This window comes from Rhodamnia argentea, chromosome 4, assembly GCF_020921035.1.
Source record: "Rhodamnia argentea isolate NSW1041297 chromosome 4, ASM2092103v1, whole genome shotgun sequence".
Lineage (NCBI taxonomy): Eukaryota > Viridiplantae > Streptophyta > Magnoliopsida > Myrtales > Myrtaceae > Rhodamnia > Rhodamnia argentea.
Genome location: NC_063153.1, coordinates 14,527,028 through 14,554,293, shown reverse-complemented (window position 1 = coordinate 14,554,293; position 27,266 = coordinate 14,527,028). Strand labels below are relative to the sequence as shown.

The window sequence follows — 27,266 nt, the reverse complement described above, 5'->3', positions numbered from 1 at the left end:
GATCATATCCACCTCCGCTAACCTTCCCCGCTACGGACCATCGCCGCTACGGACCATCGCCAATAGCCGCCCATCGTCGACCTCCACCGACCGCCACCCACGACCACCGCCAACCACCGACCATCGGCTGCCCTCGCCCACCGTAGACTTTTGCCGACCACCACCCGTCTACCGCCTCCGGTAGCCAACCATCGCCGACCTCCGCCGGCCCATTGCCGCCTACGACGGCCGGCCACCACCGCCGTTGACTACTGCCGACCACCACCGGCCGCCACCAATTGCCAATCACCGCCCACTGTCAACCTTTGCCGGCCACAATCGCCGCCAACCGCCGCCCTCTATCGTCAACCATCGACCACCGCGCTAGCCACCACCGCCGCCAAGTCATCATTTCTGGCCATCGAAGTAAAAAATAAAAAATAAATTTTTATTTTTAAAGAAATTTAAAATGTTAAAAAATGAAGTAGAAATTTTTTGGTCATCGCTAATAATTTTTTGCAGAATATTTTGTGTTGATAATGTTTTAGAAGTAAAAATTTTCAATAATTACTAAATGAATTTTTTTGATTAAAAATAACTTTTGAGGTAAAAATAAAAATAATAATTTTTAATCAAAAATTGATTTCTGAAGCAGAATCAGAAGTTTTACGATGCGCGCCCTTAGGGGGCATCTTTTGCTTCGGCTCTGCTACAAACGAAGCCCAACACCTGTATCCGCCCACAAAGTATTCCCAACTTTCTCCGATTTCAATCTCATCTCGCTCGCTTTGGGAGTCTCGACTCAATGGGTATCTCGAAATGGGTCCTCCTGCTTCTAATTCCATACGTGCTCATCCCGCAATCATGCTTGTGTTCATCAAGAACGGGTTTGACCCCAGAAGAATTGGCTCAGATCCCAGTGGGTTTTCTCACTCTTGCTAAAAAACTCGAGATCGTGGACTACATGGTGAGCATCAGGAGGAGGATACACGAGCACCCAGAGCTTGGTTTTGAGGAATTTGAGACCAGCAAGCTTATAAGGTCAGAGCTTGATCGGATGGGTATTCAGTATAAACACCCACTTGCTGTTACTGGTGTTGTGGGTTACATTGGAACTGGGAAGCCACCGTTTGTAGCAATTCGAGCTGATATGGATGCTTTGGCGATGGAGGTTTGTTAAAAGTTTGCTCTTTCCCCCCCTCTTTTTGGGGATTAGTTACACTGTCAAAAAAGGACAGACAAGTCAACCTAGATACTCGATCGTGTCATGTGACGAAATAGAAGAGAAAAGGAAAGGGAAAGGGTGGATTTGCATGGACTGCCAAGAGCTGATCAAACCGTGGTCCTTGGGCTGAACAGGAAAAGTAAAGGGGTGGACCTAGCAGGGAAACTTGAGCTGATTTACAATGCTTTGCTGAATTTGGCATGCTCTTGATTTATTCATTTGAATATAAGACGTTACTTTCGCTGTTGTAATCGTGTACTGGATCACTAATTTATTTGAGATGCTAATGCTGTTGAAGAGAAACATTGTGATGAGGCTTTTGGGTTGCAACAGGAGAGTGTAGAGTGGGAGCACAAGAGCAAAATTCCTGGGAAAATGCATGCCTGTGGACATGATGGTCATGTTGCTATGCTTCTTGGTGCGGCCAAGTTGCTTCAAGGTCATCGTGACCAATTACAGGTTTGTTCTTTTTCTCTCAACGTACCTGGTCAGGAATCTTCCACCAGCAGAAGTTTTGAGCTTTTGTTCCTGTAGTCATGTTGTGGATGTATTGTAGCTTCTATGTCAATCAATGTGCAAAATCAATCACCTACAATGGAATGCATTCACAACAGTTCTCGGCCCGCTTGTTTTCTCCAGTTGCTCGACTTAAGTCTGAGTGCTCAACCGACCTTCGGAATTGGTCTGGAAACTGCAGTACTGCCGCTCTCTTTCCAATACTGGTTTGAAGTGCTGGGGTGAAGATGTTTAAAACTAGAATGGGCTAGCTTCAATTTTCAAACTACGACTGCCTTGTGTGTTCTGCACAATAGCACTAAGCGTTGGAGTGTAAGAGAAGCTTTTAATTGTCCTCCATGGTTAAGAATTCAATACGATCGGCAAATTGCTCTGTATACCAAACTGTAACAATGTAGGTGATCATTGACAGAAAGAGCCTTCGCGCGTGTGTGTATGAGACATCCCTACAGAGGAACCTATACCTTTCATTTTCTAGGCAATATTTGATCTCTTCTGCAGATAGACTGCATTATTACCTTGGAAATTCACTTCTTTTTGATCAAGATTTATTTCTGTGTACACTGCTTGTCTTTCGTTTTTTTACAGGGGACGGTGGTTCTTGTTTTTCAACCAGCTGAGGAAGGAGGCGGAGGAGCGAAGAAAATGATAGATGACGGAGCACTGGAATATGTTAATGCCATATTCGGACTGCACCTTTCTGTCAGATTCCCTATTGGTGCAGTGGCAACCAGACCCGGTCCTATTCTGGCTGCAAGTGGCTTCTTCGAGGCGGTAATAAGCGGAAAGGGAGGTCATGCGGCAATTCCACAGCACACAATTGATCCGATTGTAGCAGCATCCAATGTGATTGTTAGTCTGCAGCATCTCATTTCACGTGAAGCCGATCCATTGGATTCGCAGGTTCTCTCTCTCTCTCTCTCTCTCTCTCTCTGCAACACTAATTTCTTTGCATGAGCTAATGGAGTTGTGGAATCATTTAATGGACGTTCTAATCATGATTTATGGATTAAATCTCCTGTTACGATTCAAGATTGACGGGATTTAGCTCGTCCTATCCTCATAGGGAGGGCTGGGACTGAATTACCAGCCCCCAATCAGCATTTCAACTCTTAAATGAATACTTGCAGGTGGTTACGGTGGCTAAGATTGAAGGAGGCGGTGCGTTCAATGTGATTCCCGATTCTGTGACTATAGGTGGCACATTCAGGGCATTTTCAATGGACAGCTTAATACAACTTAAACAAAGAATCGAAGAGGTGAGATCCATCTGATTTCCCTTAGCTTCATCTCCACTCAACGTGCCCTTTCATCTTCTGATTTATCCCCCCATTCTCAAAGTTATGCCTTCTTTCACCGTTTGAATACTTCAAGTCTACAGAAGATTTTAAATTTTGGATAGTGTAATACCTTAAGTTACAAACATATTCTATTTAAACACATGTTACAGGTCATTATGAGACAAGCAAGTGTACAGAGGTGCAATGCGACGGTCTCATTCAGTGCTAAGCCCTTCTACCCGGTGACGGCTAACGACAAAGCTTTGCACGAGCACTTCAAGAGTGTCGCGCAGGATATGCTGGGCCCACGCAAGATTCTAGGGATGGAACCATTGATGGGTTCAGAGGACTTCTCGTTCTATACTGAGGTGATCCCGGGTTACTTTTATTATGTTGGGATGAAGGACGAGAGCCTAGGGAAGATGGAATCAGGGCACTCCCCATACTATATGCTCAATGAAGATGCACTTCCATATGGAGCGGCGCTTCACGCGGCACTTGCGATGCGATACATCCTAGAGAACCAACAAAAGTCGGGCGCAGCAAAAGGAAGTTCTCACGACGAATTGTGAGGTGCCTGTGCTTTCTTGATGTGAACTTGTTTTAAGCTTCTAATAACTTAAGACAGCCAACAACTACATGGAGATTTATGGCCCAAACGGGGAAAAAAAGAAACAAATGTTTGGAGCTGTATGTAAATATGGCATTGCTGATCATTGCAGCCTGCAAGCTGAGGTAGGACACAGTTGCGGCGATTGTGTTGTTAGAGTGACCTTAGCTCGGCCTCAATTGCTGGAACTTTTGTTTTGAGCAAGCAAGAAGATTGTGGTTTCACAGTGATAGAATCTGGTTATTACCTTACATGTTAGGCTTCATATGATTGTCCTCAAACAATAGCTACTATGAAAGAGTACGTCAATGCACATAACATTACTTTGGGTTCTACTTTTGGCTATGTTTCACCATTTATGAAGACAGACCAGTTTGCCCCCCACCATTTGAGATGGGATCTATTCTTGCCGCTCACCTTGCCATTACGAGGTGTCGGCACCGGAGTAGCCACGGGTTTACGTGACCGAGGTTGTTTTGGCAGTAAGAACTCTAGAGATTCGGATTACAGTGCCACTTCTCCTACCTAAAAGATGTAATTTTGCTAAATGGTGCACTGTAAAACAACCTCAACCAGCATTCCAACTGAACTTAAAGATGCCTTAGATTCCACGAGCGTGCACATGACATTCTGGTGACTACCACAAGCCTCCCGAGCACCAAGGCTAACCTAACAAGCAACAGGCAATCCCGATGCTTTTTTGTGTATACTCGTCTTCCTTCTCTCATAGAGAGATTTTTAAATTTATGATATGAATGATTTATGGTAGATTATGCGATAGTACGACAAAAAAAGATGTAATGAGATTTTTAAACGGAAAGGGATAATGATATAAGTAGTCTCTAAACTTTGGCTCAATGTAAGATGTTATTTTTGGATTTTTATTTTGTTCAATGTTGTCGTTCAATTTATTTAAATGACAAGTCAGATATTATTCAATGAGGAAGGTTCTAATATGCTTAGTTAGATTTTTAAAGCTCACGAGTCAACATGTCCATCTACTTTTGAAAAAGGGAAAAAATTATGGGGTTAATATATATTATGCATGGATTTTTTTACCTAGTTTGAGATGAACATCTTATTTGGATAATTCACGCATAACTTCTTTTTCTGTTGGTCACCGTTCAAATCTAACGAATTGTAAGCATACCAACAGATTCTGCTAACTCGATAAAACGTAAAAGATTAACATACGGTCAATATTGAACGTATCAATATAGTTAAGGGATTATATTGAATATTTATTAATAGTCTAGGGATCACTGAACAAATTAAAATTCTCAAGACGATATTGCATATTGGACCAAAATTTAGAAATCATCTGTTTGCAGACCAACGAGATAACAGTAGTCCACGAAATTCTGGAAAAAGTTTGCAGTTTCTTTTTGGCCAAACAAAATATTTTCAATTCGCCAATGTCAATTTCTTGTCCCCGCCAAACCGAGGTTCTTGCATTCCATTCAAGAAACAAAAATAAAAAGAAAAAGAAAAGGAGCATCTTTTGTTTCGATTCCATTACAAATATAAACCCACACCTGTTGTATCTCCACAAGGTCTCCCAACCATCTCAGATTTCAATCTCTACGGAGTCACTCGCTCCGTATTAACGCGATGGGAATCTCGAAATGGGTACTTCTGCTTCTAATTCATCACATGCTCGTCCCACGATCATGTTTGTGTTCATACAAACCAGGTTTGACCCCAGAACAACTGGCTCAGATCCCAGTGGATTTTCTGAATTTAGCTCAGAAAACAGAGATTGTGGACTACATGGTGAGCATCAGGAGGAGTATACACGAGTACCCAGAGCTTGGTTTCGAGGAATTTGAGACCAGCAAGCTCATAAGGTCAGAGCTTGATCGGATGGGTGTCCAGTACAAACACCCACTTGCTGTAACTGGCGTTGTGGGCTACGTCGGAACTGGGAAGCCACCGTTTGTAGCAATTCGAGCTGATATGGACGCTTTGGCAATGGAGGTTTGTTAAAAGTTTGCTTTTTCCCCCCTCTTTTGGGGACGTAGTTGCAGTGTTAAAAAAGTACAGAAAAGTCAACCTAAATATGCAGTTGTGCCATGTGATGAAAAAGAAGAGAGAAGGAAAGAAGAAAGGGTGGGTTTACATGGACTTCCAAGGATAATTGATCAAATAGTGGTCCTTGGGCTGAACAGGAAAAGTAAAGTGGTGGACCCTTGCAGAGAAATTTTAGCTGATTTACAATGCTTTGCTGAATTTGGCATGATCTTGATTTATTCAGGTGACTATAAGAAGTTACTTTGGGCTGTTGTAATAGTGTACTGGTTCAACTAATATGAGATGCTAATGCTATTGAAGAGAAACAGAATTGATGAGGCTTTTGGGTTGCTACAGGAAAGTGTAGAGTGGGAGCACAAGAGCAAAGTACTTGGGAAAATGCATGCCTGTGGACATGATGGTCATGTTGCTATGCTTCTCGGCGCAGCCAAGTTGCTTCAACGTCATCGTGACCAGTTACAGGTTTCTTCTTCTCGATGTAACTGGTCTGTGAGCTTCCACCCGAAGTTTGAGCTTTGTCATCAATCACCTAGAAGGGAATGCAACTTCACTTAAAAAGTAAAGAAGCAGGCAACCGGTTCCGACATAACCATACGCTACACGACTATTACGCTGAGATATATTTCGGTTCTAACATTCACTGACAGTTTTCGACCCGCTTGTTTTCTCCAGTTGCTCGACTTAAGCCCGAGTGCTTAACCGACCTTTGGAATTGGTCCGGAAACTACAGTGCTTCCACTCTCTTTCCAGTACTAGTTTGCAGAAATGAGCCAAAAGATGTTTAAAACTAGAATGGACTAGCTTCAATTCTCTAACTGTGACTGCCTTATGTGTTCTGCACAATATCTTTAAGCGTTGGATTGTAAGAGAAGCTTTTCATTATCGAACTCTAATGACATAGGTAATCATTGAGCTTTGCATGTTTGGGCGAGAGACATCCCTGGAGAGGAAACCTATACCTTTCCTTTTCTGGGGAATGTTTGATCTCTTCTGCAGAACTGCATTTTTACCTTGAAAATTCATTTCTTCCGGTGGAGATACATCTTTGTGTACACTGCTTGTCATTCCTTGTCTTAGAGCTGACGAGTAGATGGATTTTTTGTTTATAGGGGACAGTGGTTCTCGTTTTTCAACCAGCCGAGGAAGGAGGCGGAGGAGCGAAGAAAATGATAGATGATGGAGCCCTGGAAAATGTTAATGCCATCTTCAGACTGCACCTTTCCGTCAAGTTCCCCATCGGTGCAGTGGCAACCAGATCCGGTCCTCTTTTGGCGGCATGTGGTTTCTTTGAGGCAGTAATAACCGGAAATGGAGGTCATGCGGTGATTCCGCAGCACACAATAGATCCGATTGTAGCAGCATCCAACGTGATTGTTAGTCTGCAGCATCTGATTTCACGTGAAGCCGATCCACTAGATTCCCAGGTTCTATCTCTCTCTCTCTCTCTCACACACAGCAAATTCTTTGCATCAGCCAACTGAGCTGTAGAATCACTTAATGGACGTTCTATTCATGAGTTATGGATGAAATCTCCTCGTACATTCCAAGTTCGACGGGATTTCTCATCTGATCCTCATAGTCAGGGCTATGACCGAATTACCAGCCGTCCAATCGGCATTTCAAATCTTAAGTGAATACGTGCAGGTGGTCACAGTGGCTAAGATCGAAGGAGGCGGCGCGTTCAATGTGATTCCTGATTCTGTGACTATAGGTGGCACATTCAGGGCACTTTCCAAGGACAGCTTCATCCGACTTAGACAAAGAATCGAAGAGGTGAGATCCTTCCGGTTTTGCCTTAGCTTCATCTCCGCTTAACTAGCAATGCTCTTTCATCTTCCCATTAATCGCACCCCGTCTCAAAGTTACTTCAATTTTTTTTTCACCGTTTGGAGTATTTTTAGGCTTCGGAGGATTCAAAAATCTTGCGGAGCATAATACCATAAGTTACAATACGTAACAGGTCATCACGAGACAAGCGAGCGTGCAGAGGTGCAATGTGACGGTCTCGTTTAGCTCTATGCCCTTCTACCCGGTGACGATTAACGACAAAGCTTTGCACGAGCACTTCGAGAATGTCGCACGGGACATGCTGGGCCTACACAACGTTCTAGAGATGAAACCATTGACGGGTTCGGAGGACTTCTCGTTTTATTCGGAGGTGATCCCAGCTTACTTCTACTTTGTCGGGATGAAGGACAAGAGCCTAGGGAAGATGGAAGCTGGCCACTCCCCACACTACAAGCTTAACGAAGATGCGCTTCCATACGGGGCGGCTCTTCATGCGGCACTTGCAACGCGGTACATACTAGAGAACCAACAAAACTTGGTCACGGCAAAAGGACGTTCTCATGACGAACTGTAAGGTCCTTGTGCTTTCTCGATGTGAACTTGTCTTAAGCTTCTGATAACTAAAGACAGCCAACAGCCATATCAAGATTTATGGCCCCAAAAAGGGAAGAAAGGAACTAACTACTGTTTGGAAAGGTAGGGCATAGAACTTAGAAGTAGTCATTGTGTCCTTAAAGCGACCTCACCTCAGCCTCGATTGCTGGAATTTTTGTTTTGAGCAAGCTAGAAGATTGCAATTTTGCAGCAATAGAATCCGGTCTTTACCTTATATGTTAAGTATCTATCATCGACCTCAAACAATAATTGCTCCCAAAGTGCATATTGCGGCACATATTAGCACCTCAACCCACCATCTGCGACAGGATCTAGTCCCGCCATCGGACAGCCGTGCGATTACACAGTTGATGGTTTTTTTTGGACATAAGAACTTGAGAGGTTCTAACAACTGGAAATACTAGGGGTTAACTCATATACAGTGTCCTAATAGCTGGAAATATGTACGCGCAATGTTATGAATCGCCAAATTGCGCCACTGCAAAACAGCCTCAGCCAGCGTCCCGACTTTTACTTAAAGACCACAAATTCAACCCCCTGGCATTCCTAGATTCCACAGGCATGCATGCGACATTCCATACAAGCGTCGCAAGGACCAACACTAACCTATCAAGCAACACTTGCCAGCTACCATCATCATGATCCGGCACATTTGAAGTTCAGAGGCCATCTCAGGACAAGTCTAATGATTCATCATTCATTCTTCGATATGCAACGCAAGCCAAAACCTACTAGCTTAGCTTACACCTGGGTTAAGCGCCGGACATTCTCTCTGGTCTCACCATATAAAACGAATAGACTTCGACTTCTTCAAATCCTAAGGGAACTCACGAGTTTTGCCAGACACCAGTCATTACCAGGCGAATCGGGCATTCGACATCTCCCAATGCTTGCTAGAATGCCCATCTTCCTCTACATACAGAAATGTTTAGGGAACGAAAACATCACATCAAACGCTGACATCATGTTCGATTACGGGTATCAAGCAAAAGCATATGGAGAAAGCTCAGTAATCCAAAACCAACAACTTAAGACCTCAGCAACATCCAGTAAGTTGCAAGTCACCAAGACCAGAGTATGCAATCAAAGCTCAAAATCAAAAGCATAACAATCCACTAAACAAACAAGAAACCAAAAATCCCATCTTTGTAGACCTACATAGCTCCCTCTTCCTTTAAGACTCAATGAAGCTCACTTCTCAGACGAGTTGGGGCCTCTCTTCTTTCCAAAGCCAACAACTACACAGCACCAGAATTTGACAGAGACAATAATCAATAAATCGTTAACGAAACCATTACGAAAATGCACAGAACCGATACGGATGTAAACAGGAGGCAAATCGGGACGAGAGAGAGAGTCTCGGTCGTTACCGGCGGTGACGAACCGGCGGTTGTACTGCATCCGCTTGTGGGCGCGGCCGCGCGGCTTCTTCTTCTTGTCCTGCTTCGCCACCTTCGGCGTCTGGCCTCTCACCTTACCGGCGCGAGCCAGAGATCCGTGGACCTTACCTGCGAGAAAAGAGAACAAAACTCGAAATCATCACCCACCATCAAAACCCTCGGAAAACGAGGCTGAATCGGAGACGGCTAAGAGCTTCGGTTCGGAGCTCACCCATGGAGAAGTGTCAAACAGAGCTTCGCTTCGCTTCTGCCTGCGTCGTTGGGTCAGCGGTGCGTATGTTGAAGAGGCGAGACGAAATTAGGGTTTCTGCTTTTATAGGTGTTTGCACTTAGAAGACGGAGAGGATGGGCTGGGCCTGAAAGCTCGAGACTTCCTCATGGGCCTCAGGCCCATTTCAGGGACCTCTGTGGGGCCCAGAGTGGAACGCTTCGAAAGAAAATGCGACGGAAGGGCAATGCTCACGAGACCTTATATGATGTTTCTATCTGAATTTCTCCCAATTTATCCCACATCTTCCTTTTTGGGCTATTAACGTTCCTTATAAAGGAGAAATAGATATTGAAAGCCAGAATCGGTAAAATTGACGATCCTATCAACTCTAAAAGCCGGAGAGCCCTGAAGGAATCATGGACGAAAAACTACTGAAGTCGCATCTCTCAAGTGAACTTAGAACAAAGAATAAGATTAGCAAAAGGATCCAACCATAATGATGTCACGGAATTCAAAATAGACATGGATGATTCAAATCAAACCGGACCAAACTAGAGTGTCTGTGAATTATAGATTTGATTTTAACTTGGGGAAGTGCAATGAGGTCGTCTCTCCGCCAACCTTCGAACCCTTGGCCTGCACTTTGAGACTCTCAAAGCCAACAGGCTTATACGAAATTTGGACTTTGGTAGAGCTTAGTTTTAGGCAAAACAAGGAAGTTCAGTTTGTGGTCCTTCGCTAAATGGGCACCTTTCCCTCTTCCTCTGCTTGCTCGGCTCGTCTCATGAGTTATTACATTGCGGGTACATATGAAGCAATTTCACATGAATGTTCTTGTCTGCTTCCTCCTCTTTCCCAATTTAACGTCAGAAGCTCAGCGTCCAAATGCATCTTTCCAAATAAAGCACAAGCAGCACCACTAGCAGCAGTGATTAGCAAAGAGTCAAAGAAGCAGAACTGGAAAATCATTCGACAATGTTGCAAAAGAGCATATAAGTACATGCCTGAACTCTCCAATTCAACCAATGAGTTGCACAATTCCCATTGACAATACTGGAGAATGTATCTGAGAATTTAAGTACGGCGAGCGAAAGCAAAGAGTCAAAGAAGCAGAACTGGAATTTCATTCGACAATCTTGCAAAAGAACAGTCAAGCAACTAACTTGTGTGTCCCATAAAGCTCATATGATAATGAAAATGCTTGACAAAGCTGATATGCCAACAGCATGTAGGGTCAATACAATCAACTGTAGCAAAAACCAAAACTACTCATCGTCCTCGATGATCTTGGTACCCAGCCCCTTTATCCCCTCCGGAGGGATCTCGGCGACGGTGACGAGAGAGTACAGCTCTTCCTTGGCGTCTTCATCCTCGTTCCTCTTGCGTGCGACGCGGACCCTGATCCTCCTTGGAACGCTTCGGATCCCCCTGCTCCATATGTGCTTGTTCAGCTTCACATCAACTCTAACATCCGTGGTTCCCATGGCTTTCTGGGCAAACTTCCTGATCTCCTTTATGGCATTGGGAGCTTTCTTCTTAAAGGTGCTGTTACCCAAAAACGACGGGAAGAACCGTAAGACACCTTCTTAGAGGCACAATCACACCACCAAATTCAGCAGGCTTAACTATTTACCGCTTTTCCTGTTCCTAGAACTTTCAAATCTGAACAAAAACTATAAATCGACATTTCATGCAGGAACTGGAGATTCCAGGAGGTTTCACAACTCATGGATACCAAAGGGGCCACTGACGCTTGTTAGCCAAGGAGAACAAGACTACTGCACTCACGCTACAAGGTCTATCGATTAGAAATGCCAACCAAACGACAATGCCAGAAACAGGAAACACATATCACAAGATGAAATCCCAAACTTCTTTAAGTAGATGATTTGCCTTTCTTGTGGGTCAGCAAAGTAGAATGAAAACGGGCGTCCGATTAAAACACAATTTCACCGAAACAGGCTCCTGATCAGTCCGAAAAAGATATTCTCATTGGCAGAAATAGATCATCCATACACTTAAAATAGTGAACTATTGCAAATTAACCGAAAACAAAAAACCGCCATCAGCTTCAGCCTCTTTCAACATGTACTCAATCCTATTTCGTTCAGGCAATTCACTGAGCGAAAGTGAAATCAGCGGAGACAAAAGACGAAGTCAAAGATGGATATACCAGCCATGAAGGCGCTTGTGGAGGTTGATGGTGTACTCTCTAGTGACCACCTCCTCTTTTCTCCCAGTGGTCTTCTCCACCATTCTCGACGACCCTCTTCAATTCCAATCGCCTATTCATTCAACCACCAAGAATTCAAAACTGTTCTTCTCAAAAAAAAAAAAAAACACGCGCGCACACAATTTGCGGTATAATTGTTGATCTCGAATAAACTAGATTGTCAAAGACGAATGTAACGCGAGAATTTCGGACATTGCTCACAAAAAGATTAAGAACCATGAAACCATTAGGTAGTAAACGCTTCGGTCCAATTCGAGTTCTGAGCAAGTCAGAGATGGCAAAGACACACACAGACCTTTTCTCCCAGTTTCCTCTGCTTCCGAGCAACCAAAACAGTAGAGAGAGAGAGAGAGAGAGAGAGAGAGAGCGAGCTTACGGCGCGAATGGGCAGAGGGCGAAGCGAAGGCAATGCTGAAATTAGGGAGACGAAGAACGAGAGAAGTCCGGGAAGGCAAATAAAAACCCTAGTGGCATTCCGTAATAAACCCCACCAAAAGCATGCCCCGCTTCGTAAATATGCATTTCGGCTCAATTTCTCTCTTTACGGCCGATGATTCTATCTTTTTTCCCCCCTGTTGAGTTTTGTCATCGTGTGCTCTCCTGGCAATTATTAATTAAGCACGTACTCAATTAAAAGATGTAACGATTATCAAAATAGTGACAGCTGCGAAATTTTCCTGATTGATTGCTTAATTTGGTTGGAGAACTGCGTCGCTCGACTTAAATGGCCGGGACTATTTTGTTGTCAAGACTCGAGCTGTCCTGGTAACCAGAGCAGTCACCTCTTGCTAACCCCGAAAGAAAATGGCAGCGTTAATTGAGCAAAACTTGATAGTCAAGGAACTAATTAAACAAGCGATTGAAAAGTTGTGCAGCTAAAAACTGTTCTTTTCCCTAGGATTTGTGACTAGTTTTGTCCTACAATATTAGTAAGTACCCAAAGTAACTTCCGTAACTTCTTCATGTGTTAGGAAATTTTCGTATCAGAAGGTAACTTTTAACATCTCAACGGCAACGGCAAGCAACTCGAAAAGTTATGACAATTACCAGATGAAATTACCTGTTTTTCTAGTTATTAACTGATCCACCAACGCACGTTTTTTCAGTTAAAGTTCAAACCCTTTTATGCAGATCCTCCGTCATGATTAGAACTAGCAATTTTCGCCCATGCTATGCATGGAATCTCTTTTTACATGTAATCAAAGAATACATTGATGGATACGAAAAATTAATTTATAGTTGGTCATACATATATAAGATTACATGGACCTTACTACGGCCAATGGAAAACAAAAAGACTTCATTCTTCAAAATCTGCATGGGTAAAATGCATGGATATTAAGGAAAGATGAGGACTAAAGATTAGGATAATTAATGGGATTCGAACATATACTAATGCACAAGTAGATTATTTAATCATTTCTATGGCAAGAAAAAAGGCCATTCATGATGGGTTACTCGCTCGATACATGATTAAGAGAGGGATGCGGTCAAGCGATTTTCCACACTTTCTACCCTCATAGAACACTGGCCTTCGAGTTGAAACCGGCAAGGCCAATCAACAGGACGAAGCAATGATCCTAATAAATGTATAAAGTATGCACAAAAGTCGTAAGCTTCCTCAAATAATTCTAATGGTCTTCAAAAGCAGCAGAGCGGCCACACCAATCATTCATCGGCACAAATCAAAATCTCCCGGGAATAAGCAGTAAGTGGAATCATTAGAATTCTTTAGCTGTCTCGTACAAAAAATGGCAGACATGTTGTTTAACAATTCTGTAGTTCGTGAACAAGGGCCGATCCGGGGAAGTAGGCTTGAAAAGTAACCTTAAAGCACCCGAGATCTACCTGTTCTTTGTATCAACGAATGTTTTTACCCTTGTAAAATTTGAAATCTCAAAGTATTACGAGCTGTACCTTAGTGAATAAGCTATGTCCTATGCAACATTAACCTCGACAAAAATCTCCTACGATTTCACAGAGCAGCGTGAGTATCTCCACAAACTCAGGGCCAAGATTGTCATAGTGGCGACGCCCACTAAAATCTGCATAAGAGCGGTATTCCCTTGATTATTGTCTTTGAAAGTAAAAGATAAAACTCAAATGACAAAAATTGATAAATCATGAGGAGCTTAAACCAATGCAAAACTAGAAAAGGCACTCATAACCTATAGTTTACAAGTGTCAAATATATTTTCCAATTTTCGATCATGATATCTTTTTTCAAATACTTGCATGACCGAGAACTGGCTAACAGATAGAAAACATGAGAGGGTTGATCAATTCGTGAGAGTTGTTAGGGCAAATAAGAAGTTCCTAGGATGATTGTTGAAATAATACATCCCTAGGATGTAGCTAATTCACAAGTGGCGAGAACTCTCAAGCTAATTGCAACTGACCTTTGCATCTCTTCCATATGTAATCCGAGAGAACCCGAATAGTGATTTTAACATCTCGAGGCAAGACCTTTGCGGCACCAAAATCACCACTGTGTACTGCTTCTTACAAGGAAAAGGTAGTATTCTTTGTAATGCCGACTGGGCTGTTGACGGTGTAAGAGATTCTCTAACTTTTGAGCGTGCTTCATCTTGAACCTGCACCAGAAATGTAAAAAATGGGTCTGTTCCTCTTCCGCTACAAGATTAAGTACGTTAAAGTATCGGGAAAATGACACAAATAGTCTATAAACTTTGGTTCAACGTACAATGGGGCCTCTGAACTTTTATACGTTTTCATATAGTCTATGGATTGCATTGAATATTTACCAAGAGTTCAAGGATCACATTGAAAAAATTAAAAGTCAAAGAACGACATTGCACATTAGACCAAAGTTCAGGAACCACATTGCATAAATTAAAATTCAGCGGCGATACTACATATTAGACCAAAATTCAAGGACAATTTGTGCTATTATCCACAAAGTATCCTTTAACACTTGTCTATGGGGTTTGGCAGGCATTGTATACAAATATTCTCCCCCCATCGAATGACCTAAGCTTTTGGTTTGGTTTGGCTCTTCTATCATGTTATTAGAGCCATTTTTCCCCAAAGTTTATTTCACAAGCACATGCTATTATCAACCCAGTTTGCATATAAAGGGTGTTATAGTACTCCACATTGCTTATCTAAAGTGTTCATATGGGCCTCATATATGCATAATCGACCTCCGCCTAACAATTTAAACTTTTGGGTTCAATATTATAACAATTACATAATATAAATTATGTGGAACTAATAATTGCATATTCATTTTTTACTTTGAAAGCAAAATCCGATATACTGCATTTAATGACGAGTCTTAATCATGCAGACTTCTTTACAAATGTACTAATAAGAATAGTCCAAACAAGATTGTCCAACTAATTTTCATTAGCTTCTGTTGTTGGAGATGTATGTTCTTTTGTTCCTACAAACCGCAGATTTATGTTTAGTACATTCAAATTGTTGATGAACTACTGCACGGATTCCGATTTTCACATAGATTTTCATGCCTCATGAAACCATAGCTCAGCACTATGTGACCAAATGAAACATATGCAAAGAAACCACACTGCGTCATGCATAATGCAGAATGGAAGAACACCATAGCAAGGAAATATCAGAGGATGACCACAATAACTCACCTTAAATGAAGTGCCCACATCTCCGGAATAAACTCTTGACTGGTAGCTGCGCAAAATTTTATCCAGCCAGTAATAGTTCTCCTGAAAAAGAAAGTACCAGAAATGTAATGGTGAAAGTTCATATGGCTCCAATGTACCGACAGATCATGATTATAGAGAAGTGCAGAATCTCAAGGAAAGAATTTTACTTTTACCTGCACTCCATCTTCATGAGCTCTTTGTTCTATCTCCAGAATTGTCAAAACATCTTGCTCTGATGGGCCTTCCTCTTGAAGACGTTGTATTTCATCCAAAGTAAGATCAACCTGTCAAGACACATTGCAAAATTAAGTAATATTAGGGTATCGACCTCATTGATCCAGCAAAAGCAAGAAAGAGAATTGAAATGGAAATTACCAGCTTCGAGGAGATTTCTGGATCACAAGAAAAATTAATGCTAATGTCACCACGGACATCGCCAGTCCTCGAAGGTCTATTACTGCCAAGAAATACTGAAACCCCAGTGGAATAGATCTGTACATGATGGTAAGAACTAAATAACTGCCAAAAGAACAGAATGGTGAAAACGATGTCCGCTATGTAAATACCTGTCCATGCTTGAAACGAAGAACCTGCATTAGCTTTGTTTCAAGAAGTTTGCTCAAAAATCCGATAGAGTGAACCTCCTTCACCTACACTCAATATTTGTTATTTGAATGAAGTACAAACAGAAATTGGTCAGAAAAGCATGGCAACCCTCCCATCCATGAGGTGAGAGAATTTGATCACAAGGAACCACATACCATTGTCCCATTTTTCAATTCCACAGGAAAGCAGATCTGGACAGAACACTGGGCTTGCACCATGGGACTCCTAACAACATCTCTATACGGGTATGTAGAGTATCAGAATTTAGAACAGATATATTACGCTTTGTAGTGTATTAGAATCCAGAACAGGTAAATCAAGCTTCATAATGGAAGCCCATCCACATTTTTCACTCCTACTGAAGCATAACAAATTGCTATTGCATATGAAAAGCAAGATTAAATGTAAGAAATAACGGATGCTGGATATAGAGAACTGAATCTTAAGTATTCCCAAAGATGGTAAGAGAGAGTGGAGTGCAAGGGCACTAGCTAAAACTAAAAGAAAGAAGGATAGGGTGGCCGGCGAGTGGAGATGCGACACAAGTATTTCATTTCCAGACATGAAAAAAAGAGATCCTAACCTCCCCCCTTCTTGTTTTGGTGGGAGGTGTGACATGATATCTGGAGAGCCCACCTGACAATCTTTGTAGGAGAAGTGACAGGCAAGCCCTTGAGGTCATCGCGACTATATCTTAATATTGGCTCAGGGGGCCTTGGAATTCCGCCCTATATGAAGAATCAGAACACAATAATCAGTAGAAGGCTTTCCAATCTCAAATGATCGAGAAATCATAAGCTGCAAAAATTACTCACCAGATATTGCAAGATCAGAGGGACAGCCATTGTAGGACTTATACTGCCAACAATCACAACTGTAAAGGTTGATGGATCCTTAAAACAGCAACTAAAGTATTCACATGCTCTCCTAGGCTCTACTCTTTTGAGGTCACTTATCTTTATGGGCTGCAGAGAAAATTCTAGCTCATTTCTGACCTTGGAATAACGATCTTAGAATCAAAGCTGAAATGAAACCATGACGCAAGGCATACCCTGAAAAAGTATGAGTTTCCATAATTGAGCTCGCTCACACGGTTTGCAAAGGCAGTATAAGGATCCCTCTCTTGAGCACGAACTGCTGCTTCAGCCATCTGCATGACAATTTTGACATCCTCTTCTCCCGGTTCCACAGTGGTAGTAAATAGTTGATAAACAAGCTGCCAATTTAAAAATGAAGAGCTCAATATTGAACACCTGAACAGCAGTGGTAACATGTAATATGCAAATGCAAAGTATTGAGTAATATGCAAAGAAAACATGAAAGCAAATTTCCACAGTGGCACAGAAGATGTCAAAATAGGGTATCCTCACTCAAATAAGTCCAAATTCCAGGTAGCAAGATACTCAATTAAGAGAATCATATCCTTGCAAGCAACATAGGATGAAAACACGGGCATCCTGTAGATTCTATTTCAGCAGCTATTGGAATAGAGATAAGGCTGCCCAATTGACTACGTATGATGCAAAGAGTTAGGGTTCTAGAAGACTACCAAACCCAAATCATAGAAAGATTTGAAACACCAATCTAGAAATGAATTAAAATTACAAGCAGATGTTGCTGTTGTCTGTAAGACTACACATGGAGGGTGCCAAATCATCTTACCTACAATTGGTTCATAATTTGATATTTTTTGGTTGTGGTAGAAGAGCACTACCACTTGTCTGTTCTTCTTGTGACAGTTTTATGCTAAAAATGAGTGATACTGTATCGACATTTCTCTGACATTAGTGGTTGATCCAAATGTGCAGATACAAAGATGCATGGGTTCAATTGCCACAATACTGGAATGAGATTCAATATTTTAGGTTGTGTTCGCGGGATTCCCTCCAATATAATGATCTTTCCTCTAGTATATTGCTTCATAACTTTTTTGACGACTCTAAAATCTTTCACAAATCTTATGCGTTCCTCCTCCCTATCCTTTTCTTTTCTTCCGAGAATGGTTCTTTCTATTCCTTTTAGGAGCCTGGATGACAAATCTAAATATGCATGATTTAAGGAGACGACGTAAAAGCTCAAACTAAACAGTTGATTTGGAATCCAATTCGGGATTTTTCTTGGGATGTATTAGGAAGGAATTGGAGTGGAAGGAATTAGGAGAAGCAAGACAGGTGAGTAATGAATGGGAAAACTGTAAAATTAGAAGAAAAAAGGGTTTTTTTGGTTAGAGAGATCTTTCGTGGGATCAGGCCAACAGCATTCTTAATACTGAAATATAGGGCCATCGGAACAATGGCGTCCTATTTGTTATCTGCATGGTTATTATCCTTAAGTTGTCACAAGTGGATGAGCCAGAAGTTGGTAAGGTTGGAACCTGAATCTGCCACTGAAATATAGGGCCACCGAAAAATGGCATGATGCAGATCTATGGGGTTGATAGAATATAATCAAAATGACAATTTCATAAGGTTATGGAGTATTCATCATTTATCAATGAACCAGTAATTGATGTTTGTTAACATGAACTTCTTGCCAATAGCACCAAGTAAGTTTTCACTAGTTGATAGGAATTAGTACTAGTATACAGTCCAACCCAATTAATTCAGAAGAGAGAGAGAGAGAGAGAGAGAAATGTCAAGGAAAGTATGAGGAACACTGATTAACAATACTATGGAAATGAGATAAGCAAATTAAAGAGATGGATTGAGGTTGGAAGGATATATCTCTTCTTGCAGTCTAACCAAGTCTATGCTATTTAAAAAATCAACAAAAAAAGGACAGACAAATTAAGACATACAGTTGATCTTTCAAAAGACGTGGATATACAACAACTATATGTAACAAATGACATGAGTGGATTCTTCAGTCGTGACAATAGAATTACTAAGTCAAACCTGCAGAGCACTTTCCAGGTCCGAAGGAGAGCAATCCCCAGAAAAAGACCTCATATAAGCTCCAATTTTTGTACCAACTTCAGCTCTCTTACCAGCAAGCATATCCATTAGTACGGAAGGTCTATAGCCATATACACCAATTTCTCCAGCAATTGTTGATCCCATAGAGCACGAAAAGTATTCATTCTCCAGTACTTCAGATAGACCCCCATATGAAAAACCAGTAAACAGGACCTGTAGTGCAGAACTATCAATGTATTAGACGAAAAAAATGAGAGAAAGCAGAAAACAAAAATCTCATGATTTCAGCAAAATGTGTCATCATACATGAAGATATGTATCAGAAATATGAAAAAAAAAACAAGAATGTCCTCACTACATGATGATATGTTTGCTGCATCAAATAACCCTTTCCACAGGCAACAAATCAGTTAGTTCTTTCACCTAAGCGAGCAATGAACCAGTTAGTGCTATCCTATGACATCTCTAATGCAAATAAGTCCACCGGCATAACATAATTCAATGAGGAGGTTCATGAAGTAGAGAACTAAAGCTTTTGATAATTTCAAATCTAAGCTAGAAATTAACTTCCTCTAGCATCCCGGAAAGCCAAATATTACTACTCATCAAAGGAACCAAGCGAACATTGGCAACTTTAAGTTAAAAAAAAGCCTATTTCCATCAGTTCTGGTAGAAAAGAAATTCTTAAAGGTGCCAGACACACATCTTTTCAAGAGCCAAAAGGTACTCAAATTTTATCTCAAGACCCAAATCTATATAAGAACTATAACCTTTAAGTGTTTCGACTGCTCTACAACTTAGCAGATAACACATGCATGCACAGGAATTTAAGATAGCAGGAATGGTGAAGTCCATGTTTTGTATACACAATCTGATGAATGCCATTCATAGAAAATTAAAATGACTACTATTCACAAAATATCATAAAATTTCAGGATCCACTACCCTGAGATAGTTTATGTAAAGTACTCAACCTGAGGAGTTAACAAGGCACAGAAGTCCAGAGTTTACCTGGTCATCAAGGAAGTCAGTACATTTATAACATATTCTCATCCCATTTGATAGGATCAATTCAGTGGCTCCGATGTCTGAGTATTCAAGCTGCTGGGCAACATAGCTGAAAAGAACATCCTCACAAGGTTAAAGTCTTTCTGGCCATAGAAGGTTAAAGTTTGAACGTCCAAGTTCAAATACAAATGTGCCAGAAAGAATTGTCCACCTAGATTGATTGAATAGCCAGTTGAGAGAACATGCTTGGCTATAAAGTTGACAGAAGAATAAGAAGTTTGAAGAATTACAAAATCAGTCTTAGGTAGTTTAACCCTGTCACAGAATCTGCATTATGCTTTTGCAGCACTATCAGCACTTTTCAAGATTCATAATAGTCAGATCACAATGTTGTCTGTACAAATCACCCTTTGAGGTGTTTCCATGTTGATAGAAGTAGAACTCAAGAAGATACTGATCTACAGAATACAGTTCATTTAATACAAACAAGGGAAATCACAATGGAGGTCTGAGGAGCAGTTAAATTATGTGCATAATTCTTTAGTTGTTGTAAAGCATATCTTGAGTGTATGAGGACCATAGTGGAAATATAAAAAATCATGATAACTGTCGAAGAATCGGGAAAAGATCTCGGGGAATCAGGAGAAGATCTTGGGATATGATATTATTTTATTTCCATTTACTTTTATTTGTGAATGCCCAAAATTAGGAGGTAGATCATCAGAATTAGGAAGTAATAAATCTTTTCCTTTTCTACTTTTATTTTCTTTCTATTGTATAGCTGTCATAGACTCTATTTATATGTAATGTTCGTTGTAAGAATGATTAGAAAAATAAGAAATAGAAGAAACTACTTTTCTTCTTTGAAATCCGCATGGTATCCAGCTCCTACTTTGGTGAAAATGGCAATGACCGGAGCTCGTAGAGACACCGATTCAGGTGTCGTGCCAGAGAGAAACTCAACTGATCTCTCTAGACAATCGAGCAGTAGTAAGGAGCAATTCTCCAAGAACCCCAACCTGCTATTAACAGTTCACCGATTGAATGGCCAAAATTATTTTGAGTGGGCTCAATCGGTGAAACTAGCAATCGATGGCAAAGGGAAGCTCGGCCACTTGACAAGCGAGGTTTTCTCTGAAGTTAAAAGGGAGGAATCTCGGAGGCAAATCAGGCTACGTGATTCGGAAACAAATGATTGGCCTCTGCAACAACTAGATGTGAAGAATGCGTTTCTGAACGGAGATTTGGAGGAAGAAGTATACATGGATTCCCCCCCGGGCTTTGATAGAAGGTTTGGATCAAAGGTTTGTAGATTGAAGAAGTCACTATATGGACTAAAACAGTCACTGAGGGCCTGGTTTGAGAAGTTCACTCAGGCTGTAAAGAAACAAGGGTATGTTTAAGGACAAGCTGATCATACCATGTTTGTTAAGCATTCTCGTGATGGGAAGGTTGCAATTCTGATAGTGTATGTGGACGACATCATTCTCAGCAGGAATGATATTGCCGAGATGAACAGGTTGAAAGAAGGTTTAGCTTCTGAATTTGAGATCAAGCACTTGGGAACTCTAAGGTATTTCCTCGGAATGGAGGCGGCTCGGTCAAAAAAGGGAATTCTAGTATCACAAAGGAAATATGTCATGGATCTTCTAAAGGAGACTAGAATGAGTGGTTGTAGACAAGAAATTAATCTATTTATCGCATACTCAGCCAAACATTGCTTTTGTTGTGAGTATGGTAAGCTAATTTATGCATTCTCCCTATGAAAAACACGTTGAGGTTGTGTATAGGATCCTGAGATACCTAAAAAACACACCTGAAAAATGTATGCTATTCGAAAGTCTACTCAACAGGAAATTGAAGCATACACAGCTGCAAACTGGGCAGGGTCAATTACTGACAGAAGGTCAACTTTAGGATATTGTACATATGTCTGGGGAAACTTGGTTACTTGGAGAAGTAAGAAGCAGAATAGCGAGCAATGGCCCATGGAGTCTGTGAGATGTTGTGGTTAACACACTTCAAGTGCCAGAATAAATGCCTATGAAGTTGTGCTGTGACAACAAGGCTGCAATCAACATTGCACATAATCCAGTGGAACATGACAGAACTAAGCATGTTGAGATCGACAGACATTTTATCAAGGAGAAGATTGACGCAGGAGCTATTTGTATGCCATTTGTGCCAACAACACAACAAATAGCTGACATTCTTACGAAGGGACTGTTCATACCTAACTTCAAGTCTCTCATCAACAAGTTGGGCATAATAGATATCTTACGCACCAACTTGAGGGGGGATGTCGAAGAATCGAGAGAAGATCTCGGGGAATCAGGAGAAAATCTTGAGATATGATATTATTTTGTTTCCATTTACTTTTATTTATGAATGCTCGAAATTAGGAGGTAGATCATCAGAATTAGGAAGTAGGAAATCTTTTCATTTTCTACTTTTATTTTCTTTCTATTGTATAGCTGTCCTAGACTCTATTTATATCTAATGTTTGTTGTAAGAATGATTAGAAAAATAAGAAATAGAAGAAACTACTTTTTCTCCTTTGAAATCTGCAACAATTGATATCTGACAAGTTAAATACCCCAATAACTAGGTAGATACTAGTTATGTTTTATGCCACAAATCATGCAGCAAGGCTCAAGGAATGAAATCATAAGATAGCTGACCGTGCTATCCCTAGATGTTCCATGAGCAATTTGCCGACCTCTTGTTATATAGCACAACCATCTCAAATCCAGCAAGAAGATCTCCACAATCAGAATTATGAATATTTGAGGAATTCTGTTGAATTTTAATTCACATGTTCATTGCCTAAACTCTGACTCAGCTGAAACTACACTTGGAAGAGTAAAATCCACATCTACCATTGACATACAAGAGATTAAACAACTACCGTATAGATTGAGATAGGAACATGGTTAGAGGATATGCATTAATTAGATGTAGGAAATTTATTATATTAATACTTCCAAAGGCAAGGACAGGTACAAGAAGAGACCATTGGCCCAACTATACCCTGGATTTGGCTTCACAGGAACAATCTCTTCCGGAATATGTTCTTCATCCCATAGTGGAACTTGTTTTGCCTCCTCTAGAGAATTGACCTTCAATACGACACTTTTAAGATCGTCCACCTTTGCGGATACTTGAGGCTCAATGGCTTTAATGACACAGCTGCTCGAGGTAAGCAGCTTCTCCGCATATTTTGATACGTCTAATGATGAAATATCTACAAGTACGAAAGGACTTAGTCTGTGCTCACGACCTCTATTTTCTCTGGTATGGAAAAGCACTAAACTACATAAAATGGTTATGATTACTCACGGGGTAAGATAGTTTTCTGGAGTTGTGCCTCGTACTCAATACCAATCACAGGCTCGCCACGCAAAAAGTGCTGCAGGTTTATATGTAGCAGCAATCATTTCTAAAGCCAATGAACCTAAATAATGACTTTATCAAGCTTATAGGTCATGGAAATACTTGGATTAATTCATCTCGCAAGCTGGTTGATTGCATTTGATCACGCTCCAGATAAGCGGATTCAATCTCTGACAAAAGCAAAGCTCGAACAATAGATATTTCACGTTCTGAAAAACCATGGATTCTCACCCTTGCCACCTGAAACATAAGTGTGGTTGAAGAACAATAAACAACAAGAGAAGTTTATTAACCAAAGAGAAATTGACCTCCATCAGCATTGACTCTAGAGCCTCCATGGTCCCTCCTTCTTCGCACGATGCTGTTATCACATAGGCCTTTAGTGGACGAACTAAGACATCTGAATCAGCTGAACAAGAGAAATAGGGCGGATCTTTCATCCGAGATTGCTTGAAGAATCTTTGGTTTAGGGCATGAAGAAACACAGATTCTGTGAGCAAGTCTTTGTAGTCCTTCACGGTTTTTAAATCATCTGCTGGCATTTTATAGCTGATCATTACCACACTCTGCAACAATACAAATCAAGCTTATGGAGTCATGAAGAAACACTTCCAGGACAACAAATAAAGGTTAATATCGTGTACAAAAGAGAAAATTAAGCATACACTCACCCCAGCAGCTTCACATTCAACAGAATATGAAAATCGTGGTTTGTCATGAGATGGAACTGAATAGGTAGGAATGGGTTGGTGATCAAGCATTGCACCTCGCTGCCTAAAATGAGTCTTTATCATATCAACGACACTCTGTAATAGAGAAGGAGAGCTTTAGAAAGCCTGGAAATTTGGATACTAAACATGGTGCTTTGGGATGGAAAGTTGATATACAATGACACCAAACCTGAGTGTCCGGAAAGTCTCCAACAGCTATAACTGCCATATGACATAACTGGTACCATTTCTGATAAAACTGCTTCACAGTCTCAGCAGAGACAGTTCGAATCACCGCTTCTGTTCCAATAGGTAAGCGCTCTGCATACTGCAATATTCCGATTCCAATTATAAACCACAAACTGATGCAACTTCGCCGAGGTAAACTTCAATTTCACACCAGCCAATGTAACTTCCTCTGTAACTTTAAAAATGCCAACACTTTTGGGGAAACTTTCTTTTCCTTTAGTTGACCTTTAGAAAATTACAATCACTGACCGATTTTTCAAATTCTAATCACCTCACAGTAATACTCTCTTGCATTGCAGCTCCACTAAAAGACAACGAAACAGAAATAATTCCATAGCAGATAGGATGACAAGGGGAAACAGGATGCCCCACCTCAGAAAGAGGGGATGCACAAGGCAAATAGACAGACTATTTTCATTGAAATTCTACCTGATTGTCCACTAATTTGGCAAGGTAATAGAAGGCTACAATGAACTGAACTCGAAAGTGATGCAAAAACACATCCTTCGCAATTTCCACAAGCACCATGATTTTCTTTTCTTTTTTTAATTTGGCCATCCTAGAGGCTCGAGCAACACATCTTCTGTACCATTTTAGAAAGAGCTTAGAAATATTAGAAGTACATTCTTCAAACAAACTCTCTAAAAGAAGTGCAGTATAGCAAAGAGTCACTGAAATATCAGTAAAAAATGGATAGAAAGCAATAGGGATATAATTTATTACATGGGACTACCTTTGAACCTTCCATCAACAAAAGCCAATGAGCATCCTGCATTCTTCCAGTTGCATTCCTGTTACTTCTGTATTCTTCTAAGACAGCTCCTCGTTCTTTTTCCAGATCATCTTTTGAGACCCGAACCTGAAGTCCACAGTCATTAACAATGATACATCAAGAGACCAATAACTATCAAACTGCCAAGTTTTGTTGGTACCTCAGAGCTGAACTCTGCCAATATAGAGATAGCCTGAGACAGCAGCTCAGGCTTGTCAACAGGAACAAACAACTCATATATGGTCTGATCAGCAGATGTTGCAGCATTTTGACATGCACCGAATTCTGCTCCGATACTCTCTAGGAATTTCACGATATCGTGATTGGTATATCTGTTAGTAGCACTGAAAGCAAGGTGCTCGATTATGTGAGCAACTCCAAGCTCATCATCCTCTTCCAAGACTGAGCTGCCACAAACACAATAGGTTATCCTCTGTGTCAAACCAATGCTATGTTTTACCATAGAAATAAGCAATGAAAAAAGTGTAACTAATGGCTAGATGAAACACGCATCCCATTGTTTCTCTTTAGTTAAGAACCGAGACTAGCAATGAAGGCGGAATTCTAAACTGTCATCAGGTTCTGTAATTTGAGTCTGTAATGGTAGCAGACTCAGCTGTTTCATCAATATCATGACGGAAAATGCCAATAATAACAGGTCCACACCTAACCACATGTGCTTCAAGGTATGAAAGACACACGACCAGCATTGCACGTAGTCTCAATGCCAGCTACTCCAATGTAATTGCGTGACAATTGGGCTTAAACCATATCACCTTAACCACAAGGTTATTCAGACATCAGTTTTGTCTGAGTTTTGACTTGGATACCAGATGACACATACTGACACTTCATAAAGACTTGGATGGATCAATAAAAAGTCTAGATTGCTCGTCCTTGCAAATATGCTAGTGACCTGACCTTACTAGCGCAAGCCTGACAAAAGCATTTCCTCATGGGAGAGTGACAGTTTATCCACTATTATTGCAGACAGATTTTCTAAAAATAGCGGCTGATCTTGTATATTCCACCATTTTCCTCAGACAAGGTTTCCCTATAACCACTTGAACAAATTACAAATTCTGTTTCCCTCGCGGAAATGAAGGTATACATCATTCTCCTTATCACAAGACAATGTTGACATTAGCAGGTAAACAAAAAACCCTAAATATGGAAGCCATCCTTCAATTGATGCCACTTCACAATTTCATTCTACCTAGTCATATCTAATTTGCAAACTGATTCCACTAATAGGCAATCTCTTCGGTCAAACTCCCACAGCCACATTCCAACAGTTCACCCAATAAACTCGGCCACCTCGCTCAACACATACAATCAAACTCAAATGCACACTCGAAGCTCACTCTAAGCCAGTAACACCTCTTCGATGTCAAACTCCGAACCAATCTAATCACCTATCCGACCACACAAAGAAAAAAACACACACATACACACACACAAGCGCACACACAAAGGAGCAGTAGACCGAGTGCGAGCTCAAGTGCTCTTTGCTTACCCAACTTTAACGATGAGAGCGAGGGCGGCTCTCATTCTGGGCTTGAGATTGCGGCGGACGTAGTAAGTGAGGCCATTCTCGAGCCTGCCGTACTCGGTCCCGAAGGGCTCGTCCCCGAGCGGGTCGTCCATGTCGACGGTCGCCAGCTTCAGCGACCGGAACCCGTGCTTCTTCCCGAGCTGCGACGTCTCTGGGGGTAGCAAATCCATCGTCACGCTCTTCGCTCTCGCTCGCTCTCTCTCTGGTCTGGGGGTCGCGCGCGTACTTGCGACGGTTTTGGACGGTTTCAGAGAAGATTCGATTTGATGTGGGTCGATTAAAATGCTTTTGCGTCCTGGATTTTGCTTTTGCTTTTTATGGAAGCTTTTACTCCTCAAAATGGGCGTCACTTAGACCAAAAAAAAAAAAAAAGAAATTGGCGTCACGGCCCGGATGATGGGTGGGAAAAAAACTATTTTCATTTTCTTTTGGGGCCTCTTATTCTTCTCCTTTTTATTTTTTATTTTATAATCCAGATGTCCAGATCGGTTTGCGCGTACCTCAACTATTCATCGGGAGAGACTAG

The 27,266-nt window shown here is 41.2% G+C and overlaps 3 protein-coding genes and 2 pseudogenes across 4 annotated transcripts; 2 read left to right on the top strand and 3 right to left on the bottom strand.

Moving 5' to 3' along the window:
* Nucleotides 1–673: 673 nt before the first annotated feature.
* LOC115749176 lies at nt 674–3,840 on the top strand (annotated as a pseudogene).
* Nucleotides 3,841–5,103: 1,263 nt separating this feature from the next.
* LOC115749177 lies at nt 5,104–8,077 on the top strand (annotated as a pseudogene).
* A 1,019-nt stretch (nt 8,078–9,096) lies between these two features.
* LOC115749193 (40S ribosomal protein S30) lies at nt 9,097–9,811 on the bottom strand. Its single transcript, XM_030685905.2, has 3 exons — nt 9,656–9,811; nt 9,415–9,552; nt 9,097–9,282 (listed from the first exon to the last, which is right to left on the bottom strand). Exons 1-3 carry the CDS (start codon nt 9,657–9,659, stop codon nt 9,236–9,238), a joined length of 189 nt encoding a protein of 62 aa, XP_030541765.1. The 5' UTR covers nt 9,660–9,811; the 3' UTR covers nt 9,097–9,235.
* Nucleotides 9,812–10,756: 945 nt separating this feature from the next.
* On the bottom strand, nt 10,757–12,398 carry LOC115749192 (60S ribosomal protein L31). 2 transcript variants are annotated; one of them, XM_030685902.2, is made up of 3 exons: nt 12,265–12,398; nt 11,829–11,940; nt 10,757–11,200 (listed from the first exon to the last, which is right to left on the bottom strand). In XM_030685902.2, the coding sequence occupies exons 2-3, from the start codon at nt 11,909–11,911 to the stop codon at nt 10,921–10,923; spliced, it is 363 nt and encodes a 120-aa protein (XP_030541762.1). In that variant the 5' UTR covers nt 11,912–11,940; nt 12,265–12,398; the 3' UTR covers nt 10,757–10,920. The 2 variants fall into 2 exon arrangements, with proteins under 2 accessions (XP_030541762.1, XP_030541764.1); XM_030685904.2 differs by having other exon boundaries at nt 12,184–12,343.
* A 1,192-nt stretch (nt 12,399–13,590) lies between these two features.
* LOC115749139 (zinc protease PQQL-like) lies at nt 13,591–27,060 on the bottom strand. The gene is made up of 21 exons (XM_030685841.2): nt 26,702–27,060; nt 25,346–25,592; nt 25,147–25,272; nt 24,355–24,492; nt 24,126–24,260; nt 23,763–24,020; nt 23,557–23,694; nt 23,401–23,470; nt 23,092–23,305; nt 20,065–20,170; nt 19,033–19,266; nt 17,190–17,354; nt 16,954–17,103; nt 16,775–16,866; nt 16,294–16,375; nt 16,099–16,182; nt 15,908–16,024; nt 15,706–15,816; nt 15,512–15,592; nt 14,288–14,482; nt 13,591–13,933 (listed from the first exon to the last, which is right to left on the bottom strand). Exons 1-21 carry the CDS (start codon nt 26,908–26,910, stop codon nt 13,856–13,858), a joined length of 3,030 nt encoding a protein of 1,009 aa, XP_030541701.1. The 5' UTR covers nt 26,911–27,060; the 3' UTR covers nt 13,591–13,855.
* Between the last annotated feature and the right edge of the window lie 206 nt (nt 27,061–27,266).